The 22,232-nt window shown below is 42.8% G+C and overlaps 2 protein-coding genes across 5 annotated transcripts in view; one reads left to right on the top strand and one right to left on the bottom strand.

Moving 5' to 3' along the window:
- Positions 1 to 18,390, top strand: part of herc2 (HECT and RLD domain containing E3 ubiquitin protein ligase 2) — a 65,776-nt gene extending 47,386 nt beyond the window's left edge. For 2 of the 4 annotated variants that reach the window (XM_088005148.1, XM_088005147.1), the window contains exons 73-91: positions 88 to 206; positions 542 to 667; positions 738 to 893; positions 1,414 to 1,728; positions 1,822 to 2,036; positions 2,289 to 2,526; positions 2,602 to 2,763; positions 9,844 to 9,935; positions 10,032 to 10,171; positions 11,098 to 11,285; positions 11,394 to 11,591; positions 11,682 to 11,765; positions 12,461 to 12,602; positions 14,041 to 14,235; positions 14,386 to 14,498; positions 16,176 to 16,366; positions 16,459 to 16,564; positions 16,664 to 16,876; positions 17,503 to 18,390. In XM_088005148.1, the coding sequence (XP_087861274.1) occupies positions 88 to 206; positions 542 to 667; positions 738 to 893; positions 1,414 to 1,728; positions 1,822 to 2,036; positions 2,289 to 2,526; positions 2,602 to 2,763; positions 9,844 to 9,935; positions 10,032 to 10,171; positions 11,098 to 11,285; positions 11,394 to 11,591; positions 11,682 to 11,765; positions 12,461 to 12,602; positions 14,041 to 14,235; positions 14,386 to 14,498; positions 16,176 to 16,366; positions 16,459 to 16,564; positions 16,664 to 16,876; positions 17,503 to 17,775 (3,266 nt within the window). In that variant the 3' untranslated portion in view covers positions 17,776 to 18,390. The remainder of the gene's footprint in view (positions 1 to 87; positions 207 to 541; positions 668 to 737; positions 894 to 1,413; positions 1,729 to 1,821; positions 2,037 to 2,288; positions 2,527 to 2,601; positions 2,764 to 9,843; positions 9,936 to 10,031; positions 10,172 to 11,097; positions 11,286 to 11,393; positions 11,592 to 11,681; positions 11,766 to 12,460; positions 12,603 to 14,040; positions 14,236 to 14,385; positions 14,499 to 16,175; positions 16,367 to 16,458; positions 16,565 to 16,663; positions 16,877 to 17,502) is intronic. The other 2 variants (XM_088005150.1, XM_088005149.1) reach the window with 1 other exon arrangement.
- LOC148160022 (uncharacterized) lies at positions 5,269 to 6,459 on the bottom strand. The gene has a single exon (XM_088005232.1). It carries the CDS (start codon positions 6,457 to 6,459, stop codon positions 5,269 to 5,271), a length of 1,191 nt encoding a protein of 396 aa, XP_087861358.1.
- Positions 18,391 to 22,232: the final 3,842 nt, after the last annotated feature.

Genomic DNA, 22,232 nt, shown 5'->3' with positions numbered 1-22,232 from the left:
ACATGATCTAATAGACGCAAGTTTAGATTTGGAGTGTTAAAGTGAAAAACGAAGGTGAGATTTAAGTGAAGTCTGTTTCCTGCACAGCTGCTGGACACAGGATGTGGGCGCTGCAGCGTCTCCGTAAGCTCCTCACCACAGAGTACGGTCAGTCCATCAACATCAACAGACTGCTGGGGGACAGCGAGGGCGAGGCCCGCTCCATTGTGAGTAAAACTTATTGTTAATATTATTATTTTTAGTTTGGCCACAATAGACATACATTTTATTTTTTGTGCTCTGCCTTATATTGTCACCTTCCTAAAATAATGGCCTAAGGCATTCTTTGCCAAAAGTCATTTTTTAAAATCCTTTTTAAATCCATCCTTTGAAAAAAAAAAAAGAAAAGAAAATATTTCATTGTATCTATATTTTAGTAGCATAATTTAGCAAGATATGTCAGCCATGTTAAATCAAAGGCTGCTGTCTGGCCCACTAGTCTGCTAGTGATGCTACGTCTAATGCTGTATGAAGTGACGTAAATCTATTTCAATTCTTTCAGAGTTTCACAGGCAGTGCGCTGGCCGCCCTCGTGAAGGGTCTCCCCGAAGCTCTGCAGAGGCAGTATGAGTACGAGGACCCCATCGTCAGGGGAGGAAAGCAGCTGCTTCACAGTCCGTTCTTCAAGGTATGCTGCGGCGCCAGAGATATCGACACGTATAAATGTGTCTGTCGAACTGACTGACTCGTTTCTCCAGGTCTTGGTTGCTCTAGCCTGTGACCTTGAGCTCGACACTCTCCCCTGCTGCGCCGAGACCCATAAGTGGGCCTGGTTCCGTCGGTACTGCACCGCCTCCCGAGTGGCCATAGCCCTCGACAAGAGGACGTCTCTACCTCGAGCCTTCCTGGATGAAGTGAGTCCACCGAGGCTGTGGGGACATTTAAAATGTTTGAATACAAAATGACAGAAAATATTTTCACAAAGTGAATTTTATTTCAATCATCTCTGCTTTGATTTGTACAATTTCAACAAGCTTACTGATGTGTTCAGATTATTTCTATTATGATTAGCTGTAACATTTACACAAATATAATTTCACATGATGCTCATCATTCCTCATTTTTTTTATTTTTCATATTGGAGTTTTCATAGAAAACTTTTATTCTGGCAATACTATAACTTTATTCTCAATTAAAAGAATCAGAAGATAAAATCATAACCAAACCTAATATTGTGTTGTAGAGATTATTTGAATTTAAAGTCCAAATAAAAAGAAGGTCAGCCTTGAGTCACTCTAAACTGTGGAAACTCAAAAAGTGCACTGGTGGGGGTAAAAAAAAGTCCAGATATTCTAAAAATTAAATCTCCAAAACCAAAAATTCAACTCATCGCCCTCAAAATGTCCGTAACAAGCTATTTTCTTCCCTCCGAAGGTGACGAAGAAAATCCGCGAGCTCATGGCAGACCACGAGACCATGAATGGACTTCACGAGAGTCATGACCTGTTCAAGCGGGAGCACGACGAGCAGCTTGTTCAGTGGATGAACCGACGGCCCGACGACTGGACCCTCTCCGCAGGAGGCAGCGGTACCATCTACGGCTGGGGCCACAATCACAGAGGCCAGCTTGGGGGCATCGAGGGGGCCAAGGTCAAAGTTCCCACGCCCACCGAAGCTCTCGCCACACTGAGGCCGGTCCAGCTCATCGGCGGAGAGCAGACGCTGTTTGCAGTCACGGCTGACGGAAAGGTGCGTCTGCACCGCTTTATCCCGTCTGACCTCACGAAACGTTTGCGAATGGCGAACATTTTGGCGCTAATCGACTTTTATCTCCATCTTCAGCTGTACGCTACCGGATACGGAGCAGGGGGCAGGCTGGGGATTGGTGGCACGGAATCGGTGTCCACGCCAACTTTACTGGAGTCCATCCAACATGTCTTCATCAGGAAGGTGGCGGTGAACTCCGGAGGGAAGCACTGCTTGGCGCTCTCCTCCGAGGGGGAAGTGTACTCGTGGGGCGAGGCCGAGGATGGAAAACTGGGTCATGGGAACAGAAGGTGAAAACTTTTTAAACTTAAGGATGACTTTAACTTCAAATGGCTGGTCTTAAATAGAGATGCGCCGATCATAATTGCTAGCAAATCAGAAAACTAAATACAGGTTCTTTAGCATTTTACATCGTAATAAATGAAAATTGCCATTTTCTTGTTTTGTTTTTGGCCTGGTGTTCCTCAACTGATTCTGTCTTACCAATTTATTGGTGCATCTTTCATCATAAAGTTAAAACTAACATTGTTTCCTGATTGAAGACCAAACCGGTATAAAAGGTTTTGCTTCTACCGTATCTGGGATTGCTCCTCACTCCCCAGTCCCTGCGACCGTCCTCGTGTGATCGAGTCTCTGAGAGGAGTGGAGGTGGTGGACATCGCTGCCGGCGGTGCGCACAGCGCTTGCATCACCGCCAGCGGAGAGCTCTTCACCTGGGGCAAAGGTCGCTACGGACGTCTAGGCCATGGCGACAGCGAGGACCAGCTGAAGCCCAAACTGGTCTGTCTGTCTCACTCTCCTCCAGTTGTTGCGGGCTGAACGATAAATAATCCCCCGCCTGTGTTTGCTCTCCAGGTGGATGCCCTCCAGGGTCACCGGGTCATTGATGTGGCCTGTGGGAGTGGGGACGCTCAGACGCTGTGTCTGACCGATGATGACATGGTCTGGTCTTGGGGAGACGGGGATTATGGGAAACTGGGACGAGGAGGGAGTGACGGCTGCAAAATCCCCATGAAGGTGAGCTGGAATTACAAATGAAGCTTTTAGTTGTTTTACTCTAAAATCAACCTGTTCACTAACATATCATGAAACTTCTGACGTGGTGTTTTTATGGTTTTTCTCTCAAATTGTTTTTTTTTACTTAGTAAAATGTAAAGATGTCTGTAAAAATATTTATAGGGTTAACAGGGTTTCCCCCAGTATATTATAAGCCTGGCGGGGAACCAGGCTTTACTTGTGCCCCCACCAGGCTTGCTTATTTTTTTAATTTTTTTTTTTGTTGTTTTTTCTATTTTTTTAAGGCTGTAGAGTTGGTGTTCAGGTATTAGTCTTCATGACACGTAATTATCAAGTGATATTTTCAAAATTCCTGCCAACTTTAAACATTTTTTAACTCAAAAAGACGAATGACTGCCCCGGCACCCCGAGCACCAGGCTTAGCAAGTTTTCTGGGGGAGACTTTGGGGTGAAGGTTCACATGATCAACAGAAACGATAGCACAGCAAATTTGTGTGTATTGTTTTCTAAATAAAGTGCCAAAAATATACTTTGCAAAGCAAAATCCATTTTACGGTAGCGTTGAGAAACTGCAAAACAAAAACGCAATGAAATTTTCAAAGGGAATTTGAAACTAGAGTATCAATCTTACTGATATCAATCAAATTCTGATAACGACTTGGTATCAATGTTATCAATATCTTGGAACGGTCCACCCTACTCTACTAATTAGTAGAGTAATTAGGCCGTAATTAGTAGAGTAGGACTGCAAAAAAGGGAGAACCAGGAAAAGATCCTCACTTTCCACAAATGACCCGCCTTAGATGCTAAATATTATGAAAGTGATCCTTTAAATGTAGTATACAAGTACACACACACTCTGACACTTTTAGAAGCTGTTTTTAACATTTTTTGTAAGATTGTTCTATTGTAATTAAAAATGTATGTTAACTAGTATTTAACCAGTGTTTAAACAAGTTTGCCCTGAACATTTATTTTTTTTTATTTTATTTTTTTATTTTTTTTATTTTGGAGAAAAGCTGACTCTTCCTGGATTTATCTCACACTGTATACTTCCCTGGATGTTTCTTAAAGTCTTCCCGTGCTGGATATCTCATTCACAAAAAAAGGTGTTTTTAAATGAGTTGCCGTAGCCAGAGAGGACCCGGGGGGGCCAGTGCCCCCCACTGTCATCTGATTGGCCCACCCTGATGATTGACATGTAACAGCACCAGGTCATTCCTGTACATTATTTGGAATCCTTCTAAGCGAACCTAATATCTAAAGAAGAAAAACAATAATAAATATATGAAAAAGAAATCTGCACAGCTGCTATAAATTTATCCAATCTCCGAATAATGTTGTTTGTCATATCCTACATGCATATTATCTAGTGGTAAAAGTAAAACAAACAAACAAAAAAAAACAAACTAGTATGCTCTGGACTGAAGATGAAGTACACAAACACATATTCATGACATACTTTGAATAAATTAATTCCAGTACAGAAAAATTAACTTTATACCAGGTGAGACTCTCTCTCCTGAGAATGTGAACCTGTACTGGGCTGATTCTGTGCCTTCAAATAATTTTAACAGCTCCTGGAGAAGTTTCATAACGTATAAGTCTGAAACAGGAACAGGTCTGAAAAAAACTGTGCTACAGTTGAGAGAAATTCCTTTGATGTATCAAAGAGTGATGTCATCACTGCTGATGACATTGTTACCATAGGAACTGAATATTCTAATGGTGCATTCACACCAAATAAGTTTTGAGTGTCAGGCGAGTCTGGTTTACATTCAAAGTCTTATGTGGAGCATCCAACGTCGTGCTAGACTCTCAAAACGCACCACAACGGCCCTCAATGTGCCTCCACATAGACTTTGAATGTTAACCAGATGCGCCTGACGGTCAAAACGCGTTTGGTGTGAACTCACCATTATATGTACAGTGTCATATCAGGTCCATCATATTAGGACCAAAGCCTGGTCCTAATATGATGGATTCATTGTGAATTAAGTTTTAGTTAATGTTAGAGTAGGGAAAAATGTCTGGGTTAGGCAAAATCGCAGCTACTAAAATGAAGGGAAATTAATGCAAAGTTCTAATATGGGTCGAAATAGTTTTGACAAGCCTGTACAGAATTTTGTTTTCTAAATCATTCTATAAATAATTATATAATGTTAGGTTGTTTTTCTGCCAATTGCATAGCTGCAGCATACCAGTAGACTAATGTATTGAATGTGCTGAGACACATTCAACGCATTAGAAACCAACCAAACCAAAGGACAAACTTTTGGTTCTGATTGGTTTCTAATATGTTGAATGTGCTGAGACACATTTAACACTTTTGGTTCTGATTGGTTGTTTCTGGACAGCTGAAATTGATGCTGTGTTTTCTCCATTGATTGTGGAGTGAGGAATTTTATTTGCCTGTGTCTGTTTTGATTTCCCAAATTTGTGTAAAGCGTTGAATTTTCATAATGCCCAGTGTTGGCAAAACCTGGGTTTGGATAGTGACCCAGGTTAGTGCCACCTGGGTGTGGGTCGGTGTAAAGGCCGAGCCGGGCATAGATTGGTCTTCATGCCAACGCCAGCATGAAGGCCCTCCATGCAACCAGTGGAGTTTGGTCGCATGGATGTTTGTCTTTCCTCGGACCTCCCTGGTTGATTGGAGGTCCATCTTTCTTCGGACCTCCCTGGTTGATTGGAGGTCCGTCTTTCCTCGGACCTCCCTGGTTGGTTGGAGGTCCATCTTTCCTCGGACCTCCCTGATTGATTGAAGGTCTGTCTTTCCTTTGACCTCCCTGGTTGATTTGAGGTCTGTCTTTCCTTGGTCTCCTCTGTTGGCAGGGAGCCTTCTGTTTGCAACCTGGATGTGGGTCGTCGCAAAGGCTGAGCCAGGCTATGCATGGAGACCCCTTGTTGATTCAAAGTCTGCCTTTGCTTGGTCTCCTTTGTTGGTATGGAGCCTTCAGTTTGCAGGGGGACCTCTGGTTGGGTGCAGACTCTCTGATGGTTGTTATCCAGAGCAAGTTTCAACTTCTCCTTCAGGTCCGCAACCTGACCCTGCAGAGATTTCACAGTTTCCTCCTGCTCTTTGAATTTGGAAGCCTGCTCAGAGAGACTTTTGAGCTGCTCCTCGTATTTAAGTCTCACTCTATATTCTTCAACCATTACTTCTATGAGACCTTTATTGCGGGAGGCATATTTTTCAGCCTCCCACTTGAAGTGCTCCAGCTGTCGAAGAACGGTCTTGTCGGTTGTAACTTTAGAAGAGCAAGTAACCTGTTCACGTTTAGCTTGCAGGTGACGTTCTTTTTCCAACAGTTTTTGCAGCTTTTGAATCTCCTCTTGCTGTGATTTGACTTCAGCCTGGTATGAAATCCTTCTGTCTCTTTCCTCGTGGAGATCAAAAATTGTACTCTGCAGTTCTGTTTTAAGATCGTCAACCTGCTTAGTCAGATCTCTAACGTGTTGGTTTGTCTCTTCCACTAAAGGGGTGATCTTGAAGTCAGGAGATGGAGTTCTTTCCTGCTTGACTTCCAATGACCTTGGAATCTCCAAGTCGCTGGAAGGACTTGATTCCCCCTGGATCTCTGCTGACTGATCTTCCAACTCAATGGAAGATGAATCAACAGATTCAATAAAATCGCTGTCGTCCTCTAAAGGGAAAACGATAGCGTCGTAGTCAACTTGGATGTTGAGCTCCATCATTTCGATCCATGAAAGCTCTGCTGGAAAAGCTTCATGTTCACATCCAATCTGTTGTTGCTTCATGTTTAAACTCGGTAAATTCTCGCTTCTATGAAAGGCGTGTAATATCTGAAATCGATATCTTGCTCTTTCCGGTAAACTTCGAACGTGCTCTGAAGAGTGATCTGCCGCAATAGAACTGTGGAACAGGTCTGAGAAAACGCTGTCTGTGAGCTACATTCAAGAGAGAGATTCTCTTGTGATGTCATAGAGTGATGACATCAATGCTGATACCATTGATGCCATTGGAACTGAACATTCTATTGTAGCCTGAAGTAAAAACATTTTTCTAGACAATGTCAAACAGTGAGTAGTTTTAATTTTTATCAAACATTATGAAGCCAAAAAAAAAAACCCTCAAATATATAGGGCCATCCTCGAGAATCAACTCAAACCCAGTTTCACACAAATACACTAGCATAAATGTTTAGCTTTTGAATGACACTTTCTAGATTGCTATCAAGCTAATTTTCTCTTAGCTAATTTTCTTGTCTTTTTCTGTTCTTCTTTTTCTCTCTCCCTGTAGAATAAGTTCTCTTTTGCGACACTGGTTTGCTTGCTTTTGAATACGCTTTTAACGGCAGCTCAAATCACAGGGTAACATTACCAACAATGTCCACCAGGGGGAAGCCAAGAGCAAAATTTTTTTTTTCTTTTTTTTTTTTTTTCTTTTTTTTTTTACCCATATCAAAATTGGTTTCTACATTACGGAGCCCTCCAGGGGGAAATGTGGATTTTTTTTTTCTTTTGCGTTCCCTCGCAATTAACGCTTTGGTGCAAAAAACTGATTGAAAATCGATTTATTTACTGCATGTTTATGTCTCTCAAGGCTAAGATGGAACAGCACTGAAAGCAGCCATTTAAAGCATTCAGACTATGAACACAATAGAGACACAATCAGATGACTGATTACCCCACAGTAATAACTCAGAAATGGTCCAAATAGTTTGGAAGTATTTTTATTTCTTTTCTACTAACAGAAAGTTTTTGTTTATATCATAGGTTTGTTGTGCCTTTCTATACTAAAGAAAAAAGATATAAAACGTCTGATATTTCACAACGAGATATTAACATTCATGGAAAAACCTTACATAACCTTGTATTAAAGCAGAAAGTAGGCGGCCACTTTACAGTATTCAATTATGCCGCATGAACTGATCAGTACATTTTTGTGAGGGAACGCAAAAGAAAAAAAAGCCCTCCATGCCCCCTGGAGGGCTCCATATACTACATGGCTAAATATGTATTTATTATATGGAAGGAGTCTGCGAAAGGAGTCAGCTGCCCCGTCGTTGCATAGAAGTTAAATTTATAGCACTACTGATTGCTAAATGAAGGAGCAGGTGGTGCAGTTTTCAATCCCTAATTTCCTCCATGTCTCTCCTCAGAGACGTGGTGCATAGCTGAGGAAATCCCCAGGTTACAACTCAATAAAATCCAAACCATCTTTAAGTTTATAAAAATATATATGTTCAATGTACTGTTATATATTATCAATCATAAAGGCTCATCCATCAAAAATAAATGGCTAAACTGAAATCTATATACATGTCTTCTCTCAAAGGAGTGAAGACACAAATACACACAGTTGCATAGAGAAATACACAACAAAAGAGAAAAAAGCATGAATGCAGTATTCAGAGGACTGAAAGGCTGAAATTCACCACATAAAACCTTTTGAACCACACTCAGGGGAAAGAGTGAAAAGAATCAATTGCAAAAAAAAAAGGTTATGCAGACATTTGAATTAGTAAACAGGTTTGGTAGAAAGGAAGCAGAGCTAAACTATTGCTTTTCAAAGTAATATTTAAAAATGTTTTAAATTTTTAACAACAAAACAAATTGCTTTGTTTCTAAACAAATTTAAAAACAAAATGTGGAGGTTCTGTATGCTGACGGTTTTTTCTAAAGGGAAAGGCCTATTCCACCCCCCAGGGTTGTTCATTTTTCACTATAAACTTCATCATAAAAGAGGTGAATAGGTTTTAAATGACCAGCACTCCGGGTACGGCTTCAGTCTTTCTAATTTGGTTTTTCCTAATAAATAATGGCTATTAAAAAAATAAAGAAAAAGTGAGATGAAAGGTATTATAGGTGATGGAATTTTGTTTTTATTTTTATTGTTAATCACTTCAGTACAAGTCAGAATCTATCTGTTGTAGCTCTACTTCTGATTACCCCATGGGTGGTTTTCTAATTCTACACTATTTAACGTCTGCCACGCTCCTTCTGAGCATCGCTCTCCTTCTGGGTGCGGAGGGTAACATCTTCACCTCCATTTGTTAAAACTGCAGGGCGAGTTAAGTTTAATTCTTCGCAGTGGCGGAGCCGCGTCCGCGTTGCTTTGCAGCGGACTGCGCATGGATCTAGTTAACTTCTGCAACTTTATTTATTTCCTCAAAATAAACTGCTGTCTCCTCTGTTTAGACTATAAATGGATTAAAACAACATTGCATTGTCTTTAGTTTTCTCTGTTCTGTACTGGAGACTGGAGCTAAAGGTGCCATTTCAACTAAAGATTTGCAATGAGCTTCCTAACCAAGGTGTCCTGTCCATCACTCTTCAACACGCTGTCAGCTCCCGGTCAGAAAGACACATTTAGTTCAGTGTCCATGAGATGATATTCAGAAAGGATTTTTTTTTATTGATTGATTTTAGTTGCCTCTGCGATGAACTCTTTGCGTAAAGTCTGTCATGTGTCCATGTGAACCAGTCAAAGGTGTTAATTATAACCTGTCGAATGACAGAGTGGCTTAAAAAAATAACCAAATATTCAGTTTGGTTATTTTTTAAAATTTTATATATATATATATATATATATATATATATATATCGACTAGATAGATATATAGATGTGCACACACACATTTTAAATTTTGCCCCCCAGAGGTAGTCCTGGCCCCCCCTTGGCCCCCGCAACTTTAAAAGTCTAGCTCCGCCACTGGCTGTAGCAACACCATACATCTCATTATCAGATCAGACGGCTTTACTCTGCTGTTAGCCGGCCTGAGACAAGGATTCATTGGGAGCTCAAAGACAGATGATGCGTTCGGGGTGAGAAAAATGGCGCCTGCTGTCTCGGTCTTAATAAGTGAGCGCAGACAGAGTCTGGTGGCTGTGGGTAATAAATCAGACTCTTCAGCATCAACACCAGGCTGTTTTGTGGAATGCTCCCCACCTTCTGACTCATTGCGGCACAACGATGCAACTAGAAGAAAGCATCTCTGCTTTCATTTAACATGAAGCCTGTTTTTAATGCGTGAGCCACATGAATAACCTGTTCTCATTTACAAATGCATAACATTACTTCATGTTGATTCTAAAACAATGATGTTCAACCCTTAGATCGACTCTCTCACTGGCCTGGGAGTGGTGAAAGTGGAGTGCGGCTCTCAGTTCTCGGTGGCGCTCACTAAATCTGGAGCCGTCTACACGTGGTATGAATGGCAGCTGTCGCACACAGACCTGTTTGGTCTCAGTGTTGTTGTCGTTCCATGACTGAACTCGGTCCTGTGTTTGCGTTCGACTGAAAGGGGGAAAGGGGACTACCATCGGCTGGGCCACGGCTCTGACGACCACGTGCGGCGGCCCAGGCAGGTTCAGGGGCTTCAGGGGAAGAAAGTCATCGCCATCGCCACGGGGTCTCTGCACTGCGTTTGCTGCACCGAGGAAGGTAAGACTGTCTACCTTCCACACATGTTTTGGTCTGCCCACGCCAAGGGTCAACAACCTTTACAACACTAAGGCATCATTCACATCAGCCCTGTTTAACCTAGAGCTCTAATGGCACTGCAGTTTGTTTGCCTAGAAAGTCCAGTTTGTATAGGGAAGTGTGAATGCTCAGTCAAAAAGCAAACTCTGGTCCGCCTAAAGAGTTAGGTCTCAGTTTGGTAGAAATAAACTCTACCATGGATACAAGCAAACTGGAGAATGCTCCAAAAGCAGGAAGTAGACTAAAGCACAGGGCATTCTGGGTAGATGCAACCAAAACGAACATGAGAGTCTAATGCTAGCCGGAGAAATGGCTCGTTGTCTTTTAGCAGACAAAAAAAAGAAATCCTACACCAATATCTGATGCTACTCTTTTTTTTGTTTGCGCTCAGTGTCTTTTTCAGAGTTTTTTGTGTCGTTTCCATCAGTAGTTCTTGGTGCAGCGCCACCACAGGCGAGGAGAGGAACAGTTTTTCTTTTGAAGGGTTTGGTTTATTTTCACATTGTGTGTGAAAGTGAATCACAGCAGCTGAAAGTGCAACAGATGTCCCCAGTCGAACTGAGCCTACAAGACTATCAGCTGTGAAAACACTAAATCACGCGCAGGATGGCTATATTTATAAACCCGGTTACTTTTGAAACCCTGATTTTATTTGGGGTAAAAGAATGAAAGGAGCTCTATAAATGTATATACATTTACAATTTTTTTTAAAATGTTAAATGGAGAAACCTTTAAAACAAAAAAAGTTTTCTTGGAATTAACAATTATGCTGAATTTTGCGCCGTTCTGTCACCGAATACCCCCAAATAAAACGTAGAACGTTACGACTAGAACATATCAAAATGTGAGTAATTCTCAAAAATCACTTTGTGTTGCGGCCCCTTCAGGAGAAGTTTACACGTGGGGCGACAACGACGAGGGCCAGCTGGGAGACGGGACCACTAACGCCATCCAGAGGCCACGGCTGGTTGCCGCGCTGCAGGGCAAGAAGATCAACAGAGTGGCCTGTGGCTCGGCTCACACCCTTGCCTGGTCCACCAGCAAGCCCACCAATGCTGGGAAGCTACCCGCACAGGTGCTGCACCAGCTCCGGCTGTCCACCGGGTGGCGGTAAAAGCTCTGCTGTTCTCGTTTGACACCCTGAAATCTCTGCTTTTTCTCTGCTTTGTTTGTGTTTTTGAAGGTCCCCATGGAGTACAACCACCTGCAGGAGATCGCCATCATGGGCCTCAGGAACAGACTCCTCCTGCTGCATCACTTCTCCGAGCTGTTCTGCCCCTGCATCCCCATGTTTGACCTGGAGGGCCGGCTGGGCCAGGCGGGACACGGCCCGTCGGTCGGCTTTGACACGCTAAGGGGCATCCTCATCTCCCAGGGCAAAGTATGTCACCATGGAGATTTATCCAACATAAGTGGAGAGTATTTATGTTTTTTTATTATTATATTCATTTAAAAAATTTTCTGCAAACAGGAAGCAGCTTTCAGGAAGGTGGTCCAAGCTACGATGGTGAGAGACAGACAGCACGGCCCTGTGGTGGAGCTGAACAGAATACAGGTAGCCTCCGAGTTGAAGTTTGCATTCGCTGATTCAGGGGTGTCCAAAGTTTTTGTCACGTGCATCAAAATCAAATCAAAAATACTTGCAGGCCAAGAAAACTATAATTAAGAAAACAACTAAAACCAAGCAAAAATAAACTGAAAGAGAGGTGTTATTCATCATAGAGCCAAACTTTTTTGTTTTTAAAGGATTTTATACATGCATTTTAAAAGAAAAGACTAGTTTTCAAATGTTGGCCTTGGTTGAACAAAAATTTATTCTTACTTTTGAGAATAAATTTCTTTCAAAGCGCTAGCTGATATTTATCCAGGTTTAATAAATTGCATAAATAGCTGGTTTAGGTGCAGTGAATTCAGCTTTTCAGTTTAAAAAAAAAAAAGTCAGTCTCCTTTGTTCTGCTTCCCTCCTCCTCCTCTTCTCCCCTGAGATACTTCAGTGTTTCATGTGATGTCTTTCGTAAGAGGATTTTTTTTCCCCCTTTTTTTCCTGGTGTGTGATCTGCAGCCCTTCCTGTCTGTAGGGAGTCCTGTTGTAACTTTAAGCCCCACCGCGCGCGCACACACACACACAGTTCTGTACTGTTGTTGCCGTGTTTCCAACAGTACATTAATTGCATGCAGAACAGGAACAAGTCAAAACCTTTTTTTTTTTTTCATTTTTTGTTTGTTTTCCTTCCGTTTTCTGCTCTGCAGGTGAAGCGTTCCCGCAGCAAGGGGGGTCTGGCGGGCCCTGACGGGACCAAGTCTGTGTTCGGTCAGATGTGTGCCAAGATGAGCTCGTTCAGCCCGGACAGCCTGCTGCTCCCCCATCGCGTGTGGAAGGTTAAGTTTGTAGGTGTGTGTTCATGTCCACAACGGGGACGTCACAGCTGCTTCCTCAAATTCCCCTGATGAACTTCCTGCGCTGGGCAATCCATCCTGACGGGTTTTTATGGAACAGGCCAACAGAACAGCGCAAACTGCTGCTGCTGATAGAAAACGATATACGAGTTTCAATAGTTTGACAAAAAAATAAAAGCATTTATATTCAACCCCCTTTAAATGCAACCAACTGCATTGAAAAACCACCTCATTATTCAACAGAACCAACTTTTGAGTAAGTTGATATAAATCCAGCTGTTCAGTGAAGCCGTCATTCATCACGGAACATCTGCAGACCAGCAGTCTTGCATTCTTAAAGCTACAGCTAATTTTCTAAATATGTACTAAATAAAATGGTTTATTATGAAAGTTAACAAAATTAAGCTCCAATTCATTTCTATTTTCAGATTTAAGAAGTAAAACGAAATGAATTCATTTATACAAAAGATGACAAACTTTTTCTTTAGAATAAGATGTGCCTTTATTTAAAATAAATATAGAAAACGAAGGGCAGTTGGTGTAGTTTGAAGCTAGTTACGCAGGCCTGTCACAATATCAAATTTAGCTGGACGATACATTGTCCCAGTAATTATCGGGATACACAATATTGTTGGTTTGAGATCATTTTAAGGTAATATAATGACCTCTGAAAGACAAACTTCACTTTTGTAAAAAGCACTTTACACTGGAACTGGAGGATATTTTAAATACCTAAAATAAAACAACAACCCAAAGCAATAATTATAAAATGGAAATAAAAGCCACACACAACCAAAACCAGAAGTGAACTGAATTATGATGTCTCTGTAAATACAAAATTGCCCTTCAAAAGACATTAATCACCAGAATGGGAATTATTGAATTATTTTTAATTGATCATTCGATTAATTGATTCGTTGCTTATTGCGACAGGACTAGTTTTAGATATTAAAAGCAGATTTTGCATGAAAAACTCCTAAAATGACCATTTCTTGGTTCATGCATAATCAAAAACATTTCCTGTGTGGTTTGTGTGAGAGCCTCAGGAGTCACAGCTTGCAGACTCTTCGTTTAGCTCAATTCATATCCATGTGCTGGAACGGCCTAGTCAAAGTCCAGATATAAATCTAATAAAGAAACTTTGTCCTTGAAGACTTTCACGTGAACTATCTTCATCTAGTCTGACTGAGCCTGCCCTGCTTTTCCATAGTCTCGAAATGTGCCAGAAGATGGCTTTAATTCGGTGGTTCTGAATGATTTTCAGCTCTTTATTAGTAAAATGTAAAAAAACCCAAATCCCTACAAAATAGGTTTTTAAAATGAGAGCACGTCTTATAAAATGCACAGAGTTCGAATAACCCAGTTTTTCCACAGATCTTGCCCGGTTTGATGCCGTTCTCCATCTCTGTCCCCCCCTCTTTCTTTCTTATCAGGCGAGTCTGTGGACGACTGCGGCGGAGGCTACAGCGAGTCCATCGCCGAGATGTGCGAGGAGCTGCAGAACTCGCTGACGCCGCTGCTCATCGTCACGCCGAACGGCCGCGACGAGTCGGGCGCCAACAGGGATTGCTTCCTGCTCAACCCTGCTGCCAAGTCCACTCTTCACATGAGCATGTTTCGCTTCCTAGGTACAAATCCGCCTAATCTCCTCATGAGCAAATCACAGAAAAATAACACTTATGCTAAAATAAAAAAAGAAACATGGTGTCTGAAATATCTTTGTCACTGTTGGACATTTTCTGCAGTGTGTTTTGATGTCTTTTTCATGGTCTCTGCAGGAGTTCTCCTGGGAATCGCAATCCGAACCGGAAGCCCTCTGAGCCTGAACCTGGCAGAGCCTGTATGGAAGCAGCTGGCAGGGATGAACCTGACCATCGCTGACCTCAGTGAGGTGTGTGTGTGTGGATTGCCTTGATGAGGACGAACACAGAGTAGAAATTATTCTCCCAGCAGCAGAAACATTCACACATATAGTACTGCTGGGCGATGAATCGGTTTTATAAAATTTTTTGCTTTTGAAGAGTTTATTTATTTTAAATTTGGGTGTTTTTCACCAAAGCATTGGGTCTCCATAGATCAGAGTTACGTCGTTTTGTTTTTACAAGCGTGTTTTACTAATTCTGTTTGGAGTTTGACGGCAGGTCAACTCTATGACAAAATATTAGGATTAAACTAAGATGTTTTTTTCTTAATATTACCAGAATAAAGTTTTAAGAAAAATTAACATTTGTAACATTTTTCCTAAAAATTTTTTACACATTTTTTATGAAAAAAATGTGTAATAAATAAAAGTGGCTACAGAATAAAGGGTCTCAAAGTTGTCATTGAGGGGATTTCAGAAATTCCTAATCCTGAGACCTTAAGTAGGAAAATACTTTTAAAATGTCTCATTTTTTCACCATCTTCTTTATAAGAACTATTTTGTTGATTTAGCCCATAAAATCCAAACTTATTCGAAAGTTTGAGGTTGTTGCATGATTACACGACTGGAGGCTGAACCAGTTTTAAACTCATGCATGTTTTATTTAATAATGGCAGCCTGTTATGTCATGTCTGTTACATATCAGACATGAAGGGAGGACTTTGCTTTTACAACCTCAGAGTCAATGAGTTTATTTATGTTTCTTAGCTCCTCTAGTCCAAGTGATCCGCATCACAATGTCGCTAAAATCACATTCCTATACATGCCACCTCAGATTAAAACCTGAGCCTGGCTCTTTGCTGGTACAGAACTCTCCGAATGTTTCTGGAAACTTCTCTTGAACTCGAAAGCTAAAAGCGCTTTTGGTTTGGTAAGACAGTTGCCCCCGCTGCGCTTCTGGCTGGTGGCGTGAGTCCACTCCTGCCCTCACGCTCTGATCATACGCTCCGGCAGCATCCTTGGGAGAATGGAGGAGTCAGGGGAGAGGGGGAAAGAATTTTCCCTCTCAAAGCTGCTTTTGTTTTGTAGTTTTCTCCCCCGAGATATCGTAAAAGGTTAGATGGCAGAAGAATGTTTTAGCACAAGATGGAGAGGACTGCCATGAATCTCACGGGACGTGTGTTGTGGTCACGACTGCAGTCACGTACACACAGACGCACCCAAGCTGGAAAACACTCCAAGTAACTTATCCTGCCAGTTATTCTGACAATTGAGTAATCAAATAAAAAAAATTCTCCCATTTTGCTGTAGCTACTTAACCAGTAAGAAATATATGAAGGAGAAAATCCTCCGGCCCAAACATTTTTTCACCGTGGGTTAAAATCCAATTTGAAAGCCCTCAGTGGCCACAATTATTTATTAAAAATGCGAAAATAAATCTGACTTATCTTTTTACCTGTTTGTAGAGGAAAGGACAGAATAAAGGGCCTAAAAGTTTTACAGTTTCTTAACTTTTTGCACCATTTTACTTTATTCCACTTAGCATCCATTAGTAGTTCACAGTGCGCTAAATAGTCAAACATAACATAACGAAGCTTCAATTAGGACAATTTACCTCGAGGAATGGTAAAAACGGAAATCATTTGCTGAATCGTTGCATCCCTGAGCCAGACTCTGTGGTAAGCGGGGACTTTGTGTCGTCCTCAGGTTGATAAGGACTTCATTCCTGGGCTCATGTACATCCGGGACAACGAGGCTACGGCGGAGGAGTTTGAGGCCATGACGCTGCCCTTCACCGTGCCGAGCGCCAGCGGACAGGACATCCAGCTCAGCTCCAAATACTCCCACATCACCCTGGAGAACCGGGCCGAATACGTCCGCCTGGCCATCAATTACAGGTTAGAAAACTTTCTGATGGCACAGATGGAAATTTCTTTAACTTTTTCTTGTTTTTTTTTCTAATCTATATGGTTTTAAACTTTTTGTACAGACTCCACGAGTTCGATGAGCAGGTCTCTGCTGTGCGCGAGGGAATGGCTCGGGTGGTTCCAGTCCCTCTGTTGTCACTTTTTACTGGTTACGAGCTGGAAACCATGGTGAGGGAGAGCATGCATGGGCTCCAGTAGTCACCCTGTACTGCAGCTTTGTGCTGATTCTGATGGCAGTATCTCCTCCCCATCCTCCCTCTGCTTTAGGTGTGCGGCAGCCCGGACATCCCCCTCCACCTGCTGAAGTCGGTGGCCACGTACAAAGGCGTGGAGCCGACGGCGCCGCTCATCCAGTGGTTCTGGGAGGTGATGGAGTCTTTCTCCAACACAGAGAGGTCTCTGTTCCTGAGGTTCGTCTGGGGTCGCACACGCCTGCCCCGCACCATCGCCGACTTCAGGGGCCGAGACTTTGTAGTGCAGGTGAGGAAAGGTCCTCTGATAATCAATCCATCCAATCAATCAGTTTGTCCATCAACCCGTCAGTCCGTCCATCAGTCCTATCCATCAATCTGTCCAATCAATCTGACAGTTCATCCATCAATCCCTCAATCAATCCAATCAATTCATCCATATTTCTACAATCCATCCATTCAACAACCTTAGACTGACCATCCATCCATCTATACTTTCACAAACTGTCCAGTTGTCCTTCTGTTTATCTGAACATGCTATAACAGATCTGTTACATTTGGTGCTGTTTTTTTCAGCAGAGCAAATTTCTGTGTTCCTATGTAAAGTTGGGATGGTTAAGTGTTTTAGTTCAATCCGCCTCTTCAGCTGCTACTCGTTGCTGTGTTCCTTACTTCCCTACCATCTCTGTTTTTGCAGGTGTCTTATTTAATGCATGATCACTGTGGAAACATCCGCCATTATTCAATTAGATCTTTTGTGTTTAAAAAAAATAGCTACAAAGAATAAAACTATGAAAATTTGGTTTTTTCATGCAAACGTCAGCGTCTTTCAGTCTTTTGCTGTGTGTTGAAACGAACAAAAAAAGCTAAATCTTCAATCTCCTTCACTGAAACCTCAGTTTCGTTTGTGTTCAGGTTCTGGACAAATACAACCCTCCCGACCACTTCCTGCCAGAGTCCTACACGTGTTTCTTCCTGCTCAAGCTGCCCAGGTACTCGTGCAAACAGGTGCTGGAGGAGAAACTCAAATACGCCATTCACTTCTGCAAGTCCATCGACACGGATGACTACGCCCGCATCGCCCTCTCCGGGGAGCCCGCGGCCGACGACAGCAGCGAGGACTCCGACAACGAGGACGCCGACTCCTTTGCCTCCGACTCCACGCAGGACTACCTGACGGGACACTGAGTTTTCTACAGACGGCGAGGATCCTGCGTCAACCCCACTTCACGGCGCACACGTTTATACGGGCGGTCTACTGAGGCACAAACGTCTGTTTTGCGGAGGAAGGGGGGCGTGCAATGACATTAAAAAGAATAAGCTAAATAAAATGAAAAACACCTGTTTGTTTTTTAGTTTCTTTAAAATGAAGCGGAGCGATCAGCTGCACATGTGATTGTTGTGTTACATGGAAATAAGTATATTACAGTTACAGCCTAGCACTGTGGTAGATTCCTCCCCTTTGGTTTGTGTGAATTACCTGTCCCTAGATTGTATATAGAAACTGATGTGTGATAACACTAGGATTCCTTTTTTGTTCTTTTTTAGTAACAACCATGTTTCTTTATAAATATATATGTATAAAAACATTTTTAAAGTCGGTGTTTCTCACCCAGCTCACTCCAGTCAGAGCCCACTGAAGGATCATTTGAAGATTTCTGTATTTACCCACCCAAGTTTGTGCACTGTCTCCTTAAAGAATGTATATGATTGTGCCATGTATTCACAGGGGGTCATTCCTGCATATTAAATGTTAATACATTTCTGTTAATAAAGTGAAAATAAATCCTGCTTATTTAACAATGAGTGTTGCTGTTATATATTTTAGTGAGTATACCGCTAAACCTGCTTTTGTTTTTTTTTCTTTTTCTGCTACAGTGAGATAATTAGCCTCTTTAAAGATTATTTTTGAGCGAGCAAATTTTAGTAAGTCTAAAAGCATATATTTGAATAATCATTTTAGTATTAATGGAGGATGTCCTGAAATGTTTTTTAAATTCATGTATCTAAAATTAAGTCTATGAAATGTTTTAAATTCACTAAAACAATTTAAGATGGCCTTAAATATCACAAGTCTTAAATTTTGTGGTGACGTTTAATTTCTTTTTTTTTTCTCGATTTTTGTCAGGCAAACGTTTGAGTCACCCACAAACAAAAATGGCGTCCTTGACGGTAAGTGTAAACTTGTCGGTAACCTTCGTCTTCGCCACTGGCTCACTTATGTTGCCAACTCATTTGATGTTGCATCTTTTTTGTGGTAATCTGGGGACTACTACTATGTAAAAAAAATCGGTTGTACTTTTCTGATGTGATACGAGTCTTAAATTTAATTGGTAATCGTCTTAAATGTCTATTGCTGAGCCCTGGAAACCATTCAAAACAACTATTATCTTATTAAGTAATCAATTAATTATAAGACAGATTTTTTTTCAAAGCTGCGGTATATAACTTTAAAATATATACATATATATTCCCCTCTCACCCTCTGTGGGTGGTCTCTTTCATCCTCTGAGCTCGGGTCCTCTACCAGAGGCCTGGGAGCTTGAGGGTTCTCCTCCAGTATCTTGGCTGTGCCTAGAACTGCACATTTCTGGACTGAGATGTCTGATGTTGTTCCTGGGATCTGTTTGAGCCACTGCTCCAGTTTGGGGGTGACTGCCCCGAGGGCCCCGATGACCACAGGCACCACTGTGGTCTTCACCTTCCAGGCCTTCTCCAGTTCCTCTCTGAGGCCCTGGTATTTCTCCAGTTTCTCATGCTCCTTTTTCCTGATGTTGTGGTCACTTGGTATTGCTACATCCACCACAACGGCTTTCCTCTGTTCTTTATCCACCACCACAATGTCCGGTTGGTTCGCCATTACCATCTTGTCTGTCTGGATCTGGAAGTCCCACAGGATCTTAGCTCGGTCATTCTCCACCACCTTTGGGGGTGTTCCCCACTTTGACCTCGGGGCTTCCAGTCCATATTCTGCACAGATGTTCCTGTACACTATGCCCGCCACTTGGTTATGTCGTTCCATGTACGCTTTCCCTGCCAGCATCTTGCACCCTGCTGTTATGTGCTGGACTGTCTCAGAGGCCTCCTTGCACAACCTACACCTTGGGTCTTGTCTGGTGTGGTAGATCTGAGCCTCTATTGCTCTGGTGTTTAGGGCCTGTTCCTGGGCGGCCAGGATGAGGGCCTCTGTGCTGTCCTTGAGTCCAGCTTTCTCCAGCCATTGGTAGGATTTCCTGATATCAGCCACTTCAGTTATTTGTCGGTGGTACATCCCATGTAGGGGCTTGTCCTCCCATGATGGTTCCTCCAGCACCTCATCCTCTGTTCCCTATTGCCTGAGACATCTATATATATATATATATAAAAAAAAAAAAAAAATTCCCCTCTCACCCTCTGTGGGTGGTCTCTTTCATCCTCTGAGCTCGGGTCCTCTACCAGAGGCCTGGGAGCTTGAGGGTTCTGCGCAGTATCTTGGCTGTGCCTAGAACTGCACATTTCTGGACTGAGATGTCTGATGTTGTTCCTGGGATCTGTTTGAGCCACTGCTCCAGTTTGGGGGTGACTGCCCCGAGGGCCCCGATGACCACAGGCACCACTGTGGTCTTCACCTTCCAGGCCTTCTCCAGTTCCTCTCTGAGGCCCTGGTATTTCTCCAGTTTCTCATGCTCCTTTTTCCTGATGTTGTGGTCACTTGGTATTGCTACATCCACCACAACGGCTTTCCTCTGTTCTTTATCCACCACCACAATGTCCGGTTGGTTCGCCATTACCATCTTGTCTGTCTGGATCTGGAAGTCCCACAGGATCTTAGCTCGGTCATTCTCCACCACCTTTGGGGGTGTTCCCCACTTTGATCTCGGGGCTTCCAGTCCATATTCTGCACAGATGTTCCTGTATACTATGCCCGCCACTTGGTTATGTCGTTCCATGTACGCTTTCCCTGCCAGCATCTTGCACCCTGCTGTTATGTGCTGGACTGTCTCAGAGGCCTCCTTGCACAACCTACACCTTGGGTCTTGTCTGGTGTGGTAGATCTGAGCCTCTATTGCTCTGGTGTTCAGGGCCTGTTCCTGGGCGGCCAGGATGAGGGCCTCTGTGCTATATATATATATATCTACATATATATACATATATACATATATACATATATATATATATATATATATACATATATACATATATACATATATATATATATATATATATAGCTGACTGTATAGCTCAGTGGGTAGACACCAGTCTACCACCCGGGAGACCGGGGTTCGAATCCGGGCTGGGGCGAGTTACAACAGTGCAATTGTGCAATTGAGCTATGCAGTGTGGGTCCTTAGGCAAGACCCTTGGAGCTATATAGCCTACCTCATAACATGAGAGACATTGATACGCATAACATGCCGGCTCAGACGTCGCCCGGCCAAACAAGGTCTGCGTCAGGTGCTGGGGAACCAGAGCACCTTGATGAAAAATGGGCTACTGGAACAAGACGGAAATGGGCGAGAGACGAAAACATGGATCTGTTGGAATGCTACTACTCAAGTAACCCTAGTCAGAGGGGTTACATGCAAAGACTGAGGGTGGAATGGTTACTTCGACACCCACAGTCTACAATGACTGCCAAACAACTAGTAGCTCAGTGTTCCAACATCCGCAAACGGCAACTGCTATCACAACTTGAGATTGACGAGGTACAACACAAATGCTACGGCAAAAGGGAGGAGCCCAAAGATAAGGTCAGGGGGGAGTTAACTACTCCCCACCCCGAGACTGGGTATGCAGCCCCAGTAATGAACGAACTATCAAAGCTGAACGAGACAGCAACTGACCTGAGAGAGAGAATCGTGGCCCGAATGAACACCAGGCAACCCCGACGCCAATTACAACGGCTGAGTGAAGTACCATCAGAAAGTCTCATTGAAGATGTGAATGCAGCATTGAGAACAATCCCTACCAACACCATAACAGAAACCAATGAGCTGATATACAACTCAGCATCAGTGATCCTTGAAATGCTTGGCTATAAGAGCAACTATGAGACCCAATATCCATCATGGAAAAGACGGTTAGAGGCTAAGATCAAGATAACAGCCAGATGCCCATACCTGAAGCACTCGAAACTGCCAAACAAAGGCTCCAAGCCTTGGCCAGCCGCCTAAAGAGATACACAAGAGAGAATGAAGCCAGGAGGATTAACCGGCTCTTCTCCACCCAACCAGCTAAAGTGTACTCTCAATGGCAGGGTACTAACAACAGAGCAACATCTTCTACAACATGGAAGCACAGAAGGGCATCGGCATAAATAGCAGAGGAGCCAAACACCAACTCCTTGTAGACCACACAGTCACCCGAGACTGCAAAACCCGACACACCAACCTGTGCACCGCTTGGATTGATTACAAGAAAGCCTATGACTCGATGCCACACACTTGGATCATTGAATGCTTAGAGATGTACAACATCAATAGGACTCTAAGAGCCTTCATTGCAAACTCGATGGGGCTGTGGAAAACCACCCTTGAAGCCAACTGCAAACCACTTGCACAAGTGTCCATCAAATGTGGCATATACCAAGGAGATGCTCTGTCCCCACTGCTGTTCTGCATAGGCCTGAACCCCCTTAGCCAAATCATCAACAAGACTGGCTACGG

Source organism: Poecilia mexicana, unplaced genomic scaffold (genome assembly GCF_051168715.1).
Source record: "Poecilia mexicana isolate PSO_F unplaced genomic scaffold, ASM5116871v1 scaffold_4, whole genome shotgun sequence".
Classification (NCBI taxonomy): Eukaryota; Metazoa; Chordata; class Actinopteri; order Cyprinodontiformes; family Poeciliidae; genus Poecilia; species Poecilia mexicana.
This window is presented reverse-complemented; position numbering and strand designations above follow the sequence as displayed.

Excerpts from the sequence above, each read along its gene's own strand:
- LOC148160022 (XM_088005232.1), bottom strand. The coding sequence starts at position 6,459 with ATGATGGAGCTCAACATCCAAGTTGACTACGACGCTATCGTTTTCCCT.